The sequence below is a fragment of the Rattus norvegicus genome, chromosome 14 (genome assembly GCF_021556685.1).
Source record: "Rattus norvegicus strain SHRSP/BbbUtx chromosome 14, alternate assembly SHRSP_T2T, whole genome shotgun sequence".
Classification (NCBI taxonomy): Eukaryota; Metazoa; Chordata; class Mammalia; order Rodentia; family Muridae; genus Rattus; species Rattus norvegicus.
In genome coordinates, this window is record NC_141547.1 from 90,905,151 (window position 1) to 90,918,001 (window position 12,851).

At 44.9% G+C, this 12,851-nt stretch overlaps 1 protein-coding gene across 15 annotated transcripts in view; it reads right to left on the minus strand.

The window, feature by feature from the left end:
- Window positions 1–3,442: 3,442 nt before the first annotated feature.
- Grb10 (growth factor receptor bound protein 10) overlaps window positions 3,443–12,851 on the minus strand; it is a 107,706-nt gene continuing 98,297 nt past the window's right edge. For 13 of the 15 annotated variants that reach the window (XM_087584128.1, XM_087584126.1, XM_087584117.1 and 10 more), the window contains 6 exons: window positions 11,275–11,352; window positions 10,667–10,783; window positions 9,874–9,940; window positions 9,594–9,681; window positions 7,109–7,202; window positions 3,452–6,540 (listed from right to left, as the gene is read on the minus strand). In XM_087584128.1, coding sequence (XP_087440254.1) covers window positions 6,394–6,540; window positions 7,109–7,202; window positions 9,594–9,681; window positions 9,874–9,940; window positions 10,667–10,783; window positions 11,275–11,352 — 591 coding nt within the window. In that variant the 3' untranslated portion in view covers window positions 3,452–6,393. 15 annotated transcript variants of the gene reach the window in all.

Sequence of the window (12,851 nt, forward strand, 5' to 3'; positions counted from 1 at the left end):
ACACTTCCTCATGTTGTGGCGACCCCCAATAAAATTATTTTTGTTCCTACTTCATAATATGCAGGACATCTGATACGTGACCCTTGTAAAAGTGTTGTTTCGTTCATGCCTCACAGGTTGAGAACTGCTACTTTATTGGGACAATTGCTGATGGTCAGCTGGAGCTGAGAAATCAGCTATGGTTAAGAGGAGACCAGCATTAAGGGGAGACTAGTATCGATGAAGTGAAATTCTCTGAAATTATTTCCTCAGGGCTAGTGCACAAAAGCTGTGGTCTAGAAAGTACCAAGGCTGCACCTCGTACTGCTGCTGAACTTGATAATGCGTAAGAGTCCCCTAGGCGCTCCTGGTTTTGAAGACATGAAGGGTCATGGAGAACAGTTGAGGCTTAGCACTGTGAGAGGCCAGGAGAGGTCATTGTGAAGGTGCATCCCAGATTCAAGACTTTGAGCTACAAGGATTTAATTTACATTGTTGAATTTTGGTTTTGCTTTGATCACAACTATGTCCTGGTCCTTTCCTCTTAGAATAAAAGTATGTAACATAGTTTTCATTTTTACAGGAGCCCACAATTGAGAGTTTGGACTTTTAAAAGTTTTTTTTTTTTAAATTTATTTACCTTTACTTCATGTGCATTGGTGTTTTGCCTCCATGTATGTCTATGTGAGAGTGCCAGATCTTAAGAGTTACAGACAGTTCTGAGTTGCCATGTTGGCCCTGGGATTTGTACCTTGGTCCTCTAGAAGAGCAGTCAATGCCCTTAACCACTGAGCCATCTCTCTAACCCCAGGAGCATTTGTACTTTCAAAGAGACTTTTTTTTTTTTTTAATAGATCTTGGACTTTTAAAGGATTTATAAAGTTCTGCTTTATTTTATTTGTTGTGATATTAATAGCAATATGGGTTCTCAGGGACAAACAAGAAAGGAAAGTTTATGGCTCAATAGTGTTGTGTGTCAAGGTGAGAAATCAATTATGTTGGCTAATTTTTTTTTTTTTTTTTGTGAACTTGACACAAAGTCATCTGAGGGAACTTCAAGCTGAAAAAATGGCTCTATCATACCGTGGGCAAGTCTATGGGGTATTTTCTTGATTGATGTGGGCAGTGCCATTCATGGGCAAGTAGTTCTGGCATATGTAAGAAAGTAAAACAACTGAGCTTTCCTCCATGGTTTTTGATTGAGTTCCTGCCTTGAGTTCCTGCCCTGGTTTCCCTTCATAACGGACAACTGTAAAATGAAATGAAATAAACCCTTTACTCCCCAAGTTGGTTTTGGTTATGGTGCTTTATCAACATAATAGAAAAATGCACCGAGACAAAGTCTGATACTTTCTATGATGCACTTTCCACTGTTTGTTCCCAATCTTTAAGAGTGAGGTCTTGCGGGGTTGGGGATTTAGCTCAGCGGTAGAGCGCTTGCCTAGCGAGTGCAAGGCCCTGGGTTCGGTCCCCAGCTCCGAAAAAAAAGAAAAAAAAGAAAAAAAAAAAGAGTGAGGTCTTAGGCCAAGGTATAAAGTTGTGTGACTGATTTTTTCTACTTTAATGTTTTTCACTGAAAAAATATCTTTTGAAACAGTGTCATATAGTGCAAGCTGGCTTCTGGCCTCTACTACTAAGGCTAACCTTGACAGAACTGTCCTCTTGCCCCTGCCTCCCAAGTGTTGGTATCATAGGATTATAGGTATGTGCACTGATTGGCACAGAGATTATTTTAAGTACTTATGAAGCAGTGATATCAAGGTTCATATTATGCTCTGAGCATTTTTTTTTTCTTCCCATCCATGTGTGCTCTGTTTGGCTTCTTTTCGATTTGGAGTGACCAAAGTACATTTGAAACTGGTCTGGTAGTGCCATACACACCTTGGCTCTCAGTATCAGATCTGTGAAGTAGTGCTGTGTCATGACAGGATGAAGGTGTGGGGAGCTTATAGCAAAGACGGATCACGTTGTGTGTGGTGTGCATGTCAAGGTCCAAAATGGACATTGGTTGCCTTCCTTGATCACCTTCTACTTAAGTTTGCTGAAATGGTGTATCTCACAGAACTCAGGGCTCACCAATTCTGGCCAGTTTGGCTAGCCTGCTTGTCATACAGACAAGTCATTGCCTTACACATGTGGGGACTACAGAGCTGCCACACTTGCCTGACTTTTGTTTAGGTTCTGGAGACACACACTCTGGTTTCTCATGCTGACACATCAAGCACTTTATCCACCGAATCAGCTCCATAGTCCTATGGACTTGTGCTCTAAAACTACACGAACAAGCCTTCCAAAACACCACAGTTGACAATATCCATTTTCTCTGGGTGGCTGGGGTAGGTTGTAGAGGAGGCATGAAGACAGAGAGCCCTCCATTGAGGGCTTACAATAGCATTGGCCAGAGTCCGTCCATTTTCTTAATTTGCCAATTCCTTTCAATAATATTATACTCTTGTTTGTATGTATCAATGTTTTGCCCCCATGTATGTGTACTGTGTGCACGCCTGGTACCCAAGGAGACCGGAAAAGGTCATCTCATTCCCTGGAACTATAATAGGTAGTTGTGAGCTGTCTTGTCAATGCCAGGACCAAACTGGAAGAGCAGCTGGTGCCCTTAATTGCTGAGCTGTCTTTTTAAGGCCACTTAATTGCCAATTTGAGAAGAAAACCCAGGTCCTTGGATGTTTCAATGCCTTGACAAATGGGAATGTCTGATTTTGGAGGCGCTTGTTAAACTTGGTGGACTCTCTGAAACCATTTAAGGTCTGTGATTCCTTGTGTATGCCTATACATAGTCCTGGGTATATGCGTGCCCGTGAACAGGGTGCTCCTGTTGCTACGGAGGCCAGAGGTTAACCTTGGGTGCCATTCCCCAGGTGCCACCCACTTTTTTGAGACAGGTTCTTCGATTTGATTGGGAACTTATTAGGTTAGGTGCCAGGGAGTCCCAGAGGTCTGGTTTTGTGTTGTTAGCACTGGGATTACAAGTGTGTGCCACTATTGGTTTTTCTGTGGGTTCTAGGGATGGAATTCATATTCTTTTTTTTTTTTTTCTTTCTCCAAGATAGGGTTTCTTTGTGTAGGCCTGGTTGTCCTGGAGCTCAATCAGACCAGCCTCAAAGTCCGAGCTCTGCCTGCCTCTGCCTCCTGAGTGCTGGGATTAAAAGGGTATGTCATTACTACCCGGTTGCAGCGTATATCTTTATTTTGTGTGGCAAACATTTTACCAGCTAGCCCTAGTTCTCCAGCCCAGGCCTGTGATTCTTTCTTGTGGGGATAAGGGACAGGTAGAGGCTGGTCAAGGTTGTCTTGGCATAGCTAAGCTGGCCCCACGTCTTGTCTAATTTTCACAGGTACTGGAAGGATCTGATTCTCTTGTGCTCACAGCAGGCACTCGTACCCACTGAGCTTATCCTCCCCAAGCCCAGTTTTTGGATATAGGCGCAAGCATAACAAATGACAGGAAATGAAGAACACTTTATTAATGTTTATTTCTAATAACAAGAAACAGAACATCAGTCCCTTATTTGTACAAAAATACCTGAAAGTTTACAATTAGGTTCACGAGCCAAAGAGCTATATAGCACAGAGTGAAGCAAAGCACGCGGGATAAAGGTTTTGTCTATCAATTAACACCCTCTGCATTCCCTGAAAACGTTTACATGTCAGGTCATTTTCCGGTCACTGCAGTTTACACTATGATATCACAAATCTACGATGAGCTAGTAGCGCCCTCGGAGGCACAGTGATCGGACAGGCTGTCAGGTATTTAAGTGCAGAAAGGAGAAGACAAAACATCTAAGCTGAGGCACATATTTCTTCAAAGTTTAAGCAAACAAAAAAAGAAAAAAGAAAACACGTTTGGAAACTCTTAACACCTAATAATATAACAGAGCCTACGTATTAAAACGCTAAAAACCCAAAGCATTTGGCATTTTCCTTCTCAACTTAGTCCAGGTGGTTACACGGAGTTGTTCTTAAGAAAAGAAAATCACAGGCAGAGATTGCAAAGTCAAACAGGCTCCAAACAACCCTGAGCTGTCCCCTTACATTCATGTCAATTAAATACAAAAATAAAAGTCAATTGTCCTTCAGTCTCCGGTTAGGGGCGGCTGGGTGCCCGCTAACCTAGGGACCAGCTGTTTCTGGTGGAATTCCCAGCTACCTGTGCAAAGGCTGGTGAGCGAGCTCGGGGTCACTGAAGTCTGCTGCACTCAAGGCGGGTGGCTTGCAGCCTTCAACAATTCACTTCAGCAAGGGAAGTACAAAATACTACGTCAAACCAGCTACGTACAAAATTGTGAACCAGAGTCAAGCCTATACTTCCGCTTAAATAGAATGCGTACTTATAAATATGAGATACACATCTTAGCTGTCTACTGTAGAGGCAGAAGAGTAAAGGGTTATGCACTGTGGGGACTGGTCTGTGTAAACTGGAGAAAGAAATCCTAGGGCTGTTTGTTATCTGTTTGTAAAGGTCTGACCTCGAAGTCAGCGGAAAGAAATGAATATGGTAAAACTGAAATGTCCACTATTTGTCTCAAGGGGAAGATCAGTGGGAGCCTGCTGCCAAGTATGAACTTGAGAATTCTCTCATTGTCAACTGAATGATTAACTAGCTGCGAAAGAAAGAGAAATGCAATTGAGCGTTTATGCGTAAGAAAATGTTTTACTAAAAAAAAGTCAAAAAAGATTAAAATGAAAAAAAGGAAAAAAATTCTTCATTTGTTGTAATAACATCTTGTGGAAACACGGTTGCGTGGTCTGTGAACTACAGTGTTCCTACACCGTGGACCAGCGTGCCGCTGGCCTGCGTTACAAAGCGCTGTCATTAATCTTCCACCGGGCCGTCAACCGCAGCGCAATCAGAAGTGGCTCCCTGGGGAGCACTTCGCGCAGTCGGGACAGGCAATCTAGTGGCTAGCTCAGGTGTGTAGCAGACTTCCTGTGTGGTGTCAAGAAAGGGAAATAAATGTGATCACCACAGCTGTCTGTGTTCCTCAAGGGAGTCCTGTCTGCTACTCTCATGCCTGATGAATCATCAAGGGGACAACAGAGGGTCCTCCATGGAGCTCAGGGGACCAATGATCACTCCGGCCACCTTCTGACTCCTTTCTCAAAGGAGGCAAACATCATCCTCCTAAAAACTATCCAATGTTCACAACCACTGTGAGGTACTTCTCACCCTAAGCCAGCAGAGGCAGGACCTCTTCATACCCTGCTCCGGCTGGCTTAGGGGGTTTTCAGTAGGGTGCAGAGGTCATCAAGCGAAGACTCAAAGCCAGCCTATGCCTGTGCCTCTGCAGTGTTTCCTTCTCTTTAATCACCAAACATGCTCAGAGTGACAAGAGCACAAGGCCAACAAGTTGGCATTTTTCTCTTTCGATCCTTTAACCCCACCCCCACCCCACCCCTGTGGGAGAACTGAAATGGCGGAGGCTACTGCAGAGGGTAAAGGCAGCGATCATTCTACAACAGTGGGCGGCTGTGAAAATGGGAGGCACGAGGCACCCCGGATGGATTGTGTGGCATCCACAATGAATACCAATGTGTTCCAAGAAGGCTGGCGGACATCAGTCTGAAGCTGAGCTCATGCGGCTGTGCTGCGCTGGGGAACAGCGAGTTTTCCAAAGTAATGAGGTCTCCGGCACTGGAGAACGAGACACACTAATAATAAATGACCAGACGTCAGCACAACAACAACGATGACCAGACTGTGGCAGCTTGACTGCGTCCACAAAACATGCTTGGTGTCAACTGCGGTTGACACTTTTTATTTTATTATTTCTTTAAAAAAAAAAAAAAGCTTTTCAAGTATAATGGGAAGGACTGGGGTGTCTATAATGTAGGAGCCAAATCCACACTGTCATAACCTGCAGAGCGCAGGATGCCATCTAAGAAAACTTGGGGGACCCATTTGTAGGCCGAAGCCTGCCAATTCAAAAAATCTTTGTCTCATCTGGGTTGCAAAGCCACATCCTCTCCTACCATAGGCTGAGTACAACATTGACAACGAAGAAGGAGTGCAAAAAAGTGATCAATACAAAAAGTAAACATCGCGGTTTGAATTGTCAAGGTTATTCCAGGGCAAGAGTTCATTTCCAATCTTTTCTCTGCGGTTTTCACCCTACGTGGCCTAATCAAAATCATCATTCCAGTTTCTTCCCACACTTGCACTGGATCTCTTCCCTCCCCCAATTTAAATGGCTGACGCAGAGGGAGGTGGTCCTGTTTGATCCGCAGCGGCAAATCTTTGTAAAGTCCAATAACTAATTGATGTTGGTCGGTTGGTACCGATCAGAAAGCCATGTTATTCTGAGTCCTTGGGTGGGAGTGGGTGTGTGTTCTCACCCTCATGCAGGCCTCTCTTCTCCGTTCCAGTGTTGCTGCCTCCAGCCTGAGTGGGCAAGGAGGTCATAAGGCCACGCGGATGCAGTGGTGCTTCAGCTTGCAGGGCAGGACGCCTTTGTTGAGCTGGTAGAAGTCGACCAGCTGAATCAGATCCGAGAACTTGGTGTTCCCATCATCCAGAGTGAAGAAGGTTTGCCCATCATCCTCGCACTGCGGACACAGAAAACACTTGCCATGTTAGAGGGCGTGACCCTGGGGCACAACCTGTGGTACTGCAGGAGACTTAGACTACATTGGACACCCTCCTAATTTCCATGTTTTAGAGGAAAGCAATGGGGATGGAGAAGGTGTTCTGTAATGGCACAGTGGACCAAGGGCACAACTGTTTGGTAATCCAATGACCAAGTGGACAGAAAACTCATGCTCCCCTTGGGAGCCACTGACCCATCAGCAAGTTCCTTTATAATTCTGAGCAGCCATAAGACACATTGGCTCAGGTTAGACCATTCATTCTTGTGTTGAAAAGAGCCAATGTCAAACTGCTCAAGACCCCAGTAGATCTAGACTCTCCTGCTGAGGTTCGCAGGCGCTGAGATCTCAGGGCAACAGGGGCCTCTCAGCAACATCTCCTCTTGGAGACTCTTGAACTTCCCTCAGCCTGAGGCTGTCGGTCCTGTCCGTAAGCTGTGTTTACATTGGTAAGTGCATTAGAGCTAGAGTGGGGACTCGGAGGGCGGGCGGACTGAGAGGCTCGGGCAGACCAAGGCGCGGTACTCACGGGTAAGATCTGGAAGTTTCTAATCTTCTGCTGGTGACACAGCGTCAGCACGAAAGCCTTTGGATTGCTCTGACTGTCACGGAGGAGGAACAGCCTGGGGAGTGGGAAACCAGCAATTAATTATTGATTCCTTTTAAAATCCAAAATGAATTGTCCATGTATGAATATGCATGTATGCATGTGCATACCAGCCAGAACTGACTGAGAAAAATGCGCTTGCAAACCAGGACACTTTAGTGTTGTGGCACATGAGTGTTGGCATCTGAGTGACTTTTAGTGGCTACAGAACATCATCCAGAAGTCTAGAATGTCATTCAACATTGAAGGAACCAGGGGCCCTAAGAATATGGCTGATTCTGGCAAGACAGAGAAAGTATAAAGGTGGAACTGAAATGTTCTGTGTTAGAGGGTCAGAAAGTGTTCAAAGATTGACAGGGACATGCCAAAATTATCCAACAAAGAGAAGCTTTTCTCTTGAGAAGATGCCTAGCACACAAGGGAGGGCTGGGAGACTACAAAGTGTTCACCTTGGGACAGAAGCCTGAGAAGAAAGTTTTATTCCCACTGCAACAGTACCATAGTCTTGATATTTACTCTTTACAAAAGGGAAAATATTAGCTTGATGGTACAGGAGTCAGATTGAGAGCATCTTCTTCCAGTGTCAGATCGCCACCATGGGACTAGGACAAACGGTCCTCAGATGTCTCCAGCCTCTATATACTGAGGAGGCTACTGCACCATTTGCTGTGTACTCCTGCCCCAGACATATAAGCCAACTCTAGCCATGGGACACTGCCTGGAGCAAATCCAGACACCACTTGTCAGGTCTGGTGTCTGCTCCCAACAGGACGACAATGCCTATGGGGACAATGCCTATGGGGATGTTAGACGCAGTACCCAAGGTTGTGGATTTTTCCTTCTGTTGTGAAGCATACAATGAGGGGTACTCCAAAAATTTAAATGAGTAAGTAGCAACGGTATCAGCGTTAGCTTCTTGGCTTTTATAATGCCACTGTGGTTATGTAAAACCACGCAAAGCTTCCACCCAGAAATCACTAGGAATAAGAGGACATTGAGCTATAATTTACTTTTAAATGATTAAAGTAAATAAACAATGGTGGAGTGAACGTGCTGTCTCGTTAACCACTGGTCCTGGTAAAGTTATACATGAAAGTTAACTGCATTTGCCTGAGACTTTCCTACAATTTCTAAACCATTACAAAATAAAATTTAAAATAGAACAGCAAAAAGAAGCCTAAACTCATGCTTTCCTATACCTGCAGACTTTAGACTAAACTACCACCAACAGTGGTGTCGCCAGCTTGTAAAGTGTGATACCTGAACAGAAGGCAGTTAATAGGACTGGGAGATCCACACCAGCATGCTAGTCCCTGGTTCGGTTTAGCCAGGCTTATAGGGAGAATGTTATCCTGGACCTAAGATATGTCCATGTTTTCCTCATAGTCGAAACCCATCCTTAACTATTCATCTTTATCTGTAACTATAGGGATCGCATGAAATCCGTGAACGTAGGAGGGAACAGTCCTATTTGATAGAGAGGAGAGGGACTAGTGGAAGACAAAGGACAAAGAAGGTAATATGGGAAAAGTGCAATGACAGGTATGTATGAAAACTCTGTAATGAAGCCCATTGTTTTGTAAACCACTTTTTGGGGGGGCGTGGAGGGGACATCACCATGGATGCTGTTGTAATGCGACTCGTGCCAATGCAGGCAAGATAACAAGATGCCACGAAAAGGACGTGGTTACTCACTCACTGAAGTCTGGAAGCCTAGAGTGCTCCTTTCTGCTCAGAGACAAGATGGTGGTCCATGTCTCAGTCATTTACCTCCCTACTATTTTTGTCTGTAGATAGGGTCCTGGGACAAGACGAAGGCAAGGCTGGGAGAGGCCACTGGGACAACAGTGCTGTGACACAGCTTGCACCCTGAGGTTCAAATTCTCTTGCTGACTCTGATTACCTTGTGATAGCTCTGATGTGAATGTAGATCAACCTGCTATACACAAACATACAGTCGCCGAGTCACTGGCCAATGGCTGCCATCACCCACATCCTCTGTTGTCCAGAGTGGCCTAGTCGTGAGGCAGTCTACTTGAGCAGTCCCAACTATGAGATGCAAGTCTCTCGTGGTTCTAAACTACAGCAGTCTGAGGTTGCTCCTCATAAAAGGGAATTTATAATATATAAATAAAAAGGTGTTGATTTCTTTTTTCTTTTTGTTTATTGCCTTAAAAAGTACAACTAACCAGCCTTGTTCCTTTTTATTAAACTTGAGTGAAGAGGTAGAGGGCACATATGTTTGTATCTGTAGGACAGGATATCACCTCTGCCCTTAACTTGGCATGGCCATCGTGCTTGGCCTCTGGGCTGGTTTCTGCAGGGAATTCCGAGTCCTTGTGTGAGGCAGAGCATGTGTTCAGCACAGTGAGACCTCAACAGGTCACAGATTTAATTAATTCCTTACCCGTCCACGAGACCTTGTTGCTTGATGATCCTGTGAGATTCCTCGCGAGAGATACGTCCATGGAACCAATGCTGAGTCCTGTGAATCACTGCAGGAGAGATGGAGAATGGAGGGTAAGACACGGTTCCTCTACAGAGACCCTCAAGAGCCCAAAAAGCAACATTGACAAACTCGGAGCTCAGCTCTAGCAGTGTGGCAGCTCAGGTCGCTTGGCCCATGCACTGCGGACAGCTTGGAGAGGCTCAGAGAGTGGGGTCTTTGTGTTTACAGACGTGCTTACCCGAATTCAGGGTCGAAGGATGAAGGGGACTTTGGCTGCTTAGGATATTCATCCTTGTGCTTCGCTTCTGCAAAAGAAATGCTTACATCAGCAAAGATGAGAGACTAAGTTACCCAGTATCCAAAACATGGTGGCTGAGCAGTGTCCCCTAACCCTTAGCCTCCATGACACTACCTGACTATGGAGAATAGAGAGGTTACTGGCCAAAATGGTAAATCAAATACATTTTGGTGATTTCTAACCAACTGAGGTTGTGGTAACATGTTTCTTATTTCGACTACTTAGGATACAAATCCTAGAAACTCAGCAGACCAGCACAGGCTAGCACTTTAAGCTCTGACGACTCTCAGAACACTGCTCTCCTGAGTCCCTGTACTGAAGACTTTTGCCCTTTTCCCATAGTATGGATGAAGGACTGGAATGTCTTCTAAGCAAAGCTCGGGGCAGGTGTTCTGCACATGGTCTTTAAATTTCAGGGAAACCTGAGATGGGAGATAATCTTTCCATCTGCACATTCAGCACTTGAGCTTAGAGAGAGAACTGTTCCCCGTGGAGTCCTCATGCGAACGTCTGGCCCCGTGCCCTCAACGAACAGCCACTAGTAATTTATCAGCAGGAACAGCTCAGGATAGACTGGTGAGGAAGGCTGACAGCATGGCGGACCTTTGGGGCCAGCTGCTTCCTGCACTTACTCCCATACTCCCTTCCACTAACACCAGCAGAGCTATTCTCCTGGCAAAACTTGGGTGTATGTGTGTAACCAGTTTCAACCAGACTAGGGTTAGTGCCTCACCCGCCAGGCATGGCCCTCTTCCAGGGCAGCACTCTGGGCTTCAGCCGGGTTATCAATCACTCTTCCAATTTGTCCAGAAAAATCCATGGCCACAAGAGAATTCTCAGAAACACTGCGCTGCAAAGCAAAGGCCACAGATTCTAAGACGCAGGGAATCAGCCAGGGCGACATATCAGAGGCCACCTTCCTATCATAAAACCCGCAGAGTTCCCTGTTTTGGGCTGAAAGCTCAGTTATTTAAACAGAACCACACTCAAAATGTCTTTGGGCTTTGTTTAAAAAGAAGGAAAGGAAAGAAGGAAGGTTGATCATCTCCAAAGACCATGCTTGGGGGCATTAGTTTAGGGAAGTAGACACAAGGCTCTTCTATGATACAGCTCACTCTCTCTTCTGGGAATAAGTACCAGAGAGTCTTTAAGATCATATTTTGATAATATAGTGCATTTCTGCTTTCTGGAAGCAGGAGTGGTTATACTGTCAGTGTCTTCACTAGGAAATGACTTCAGCATCCATGGGTTCCAAAACAAAAGCTAAAGATAAGAACAGGCAAGGCATGCTGCACTGTGGTTCCCATAGCCTTGACCGGTGAGGGCCCTGACTCCACTTACCATAGGCGCGTTGAAAGGAGGAGCCAAACCCTTTCTCTGCTGCGGGATGCGATAGTTTTGGTACAGGAGCATTCCATACTGAAGAGGAAAGACTAGAGTCAGTACCAGCACCCAAGAGCTCCCACAGCCCCAGTCTTGGGGGAGGGAAACGAACAGGGCAATAACACATCACAATACCAAGATCAAGATAATTACCTTTCTAGAGTTCTACATGAGTCAAACAGTCTTAAGTGGTCTACTGCATTTGCTACTACCCATTTTTATGACCGATACACTAGCCTCACTTTATAGATAATAGCATAGAAACACAAAAGAAGGAAGCAAGTGACCCAAAGTCACAAGGAAGAGAGGCATTTGGGACCCGGTACACACAGCCAGTTCTAAAGTCTGTCTCCAGAGGACAGAGGTTTCATATATTTTGAACAGTCCCCAAACCACTCCCAAACTATTGATTCAAAATACCAAATGAGAAAATTGTGAGAGCAAGTGAGTGAGCAGGCACCAGGAAGAGGAAATAAAATTATGAAGTGACTGCATCATCCTCTTGTCCTTCCTTCCTGAGACACAGGCTCTCTTGGAGCTTTTGGTCCTATAGGAATACTCCTCCCTAAAGTACAACATGTACAACATGAAAAACCATTCTCCTGTGAGAGGAGAAGAGAGGGGACAGGTCAAGACAAGTGTTTAAAGTAAAAATCACCAGGAATTCCCTCCTACTGCTGAGAAGATACCAGACTACAGAGTCAAGAATATATAAATCAAACACGTCACAGACGACTGTTAAAAACAAAACAAAACAAAACAAAAAAAACAAAACAAAACCCAGAGAGAAAAAAATACATCAAAACCAAAAGAGAGACAAAGGACAGTGAGAAATTACTGCTACTAGTGAGCTTTTCCTTCAATAATGTAGGCAAGACTAAGTTTCTAGGGTCCACTAGAACTAGAGTTCAGTTCTCCTAGTTCTAGAAAAGAATGCATGTGCAGGGGAAAAGTCTGTGCAAATCTGCTGTTGCTAAAACTAAAATGTGACTCTATAACGCACAGCAGCAGGACGTCTTAGGGATTTTAATGCAGAGGGTGATTATCTACAACAAGAGCATTTCAGATAGATGGTAAGACACGGAGAAAGCTCTATGTCAGCCTGACTGTGGCGAAGGGATCAGATAACATAGCTTTTTAGTAAGTTAAAAAGATGCATGTTGTTGTACTGTGGTGCCCACTGGAGAACAGTGGCCTCTGAGTCATTAGAATGGCCTGCCTGATATACGTGCTTAACTGGGCGCCCTAGGCCAGACCACAGAGCCTATGTTAGAATGTGACTCATGCTGGGCCGGGGGCCATGCTAGGGACTAAGGCTGGCCACATAAGTGATGGGTCTGTATGGCCAACAATGCATGGAAATTGGGCCTGGAGAGCGTCTCTGGTCAGTAAAGCTTTGGGTGAATTATACATTTTGTCATTAGGTTCAAGTACTGTATGTACCTGACTCCTCTCTTCTATCCACTCACACCTATTATCCCTTTCATTACAATAATGTGTATAAGAACTTTGCTGAATTTGTAGCCCTAGCTCAT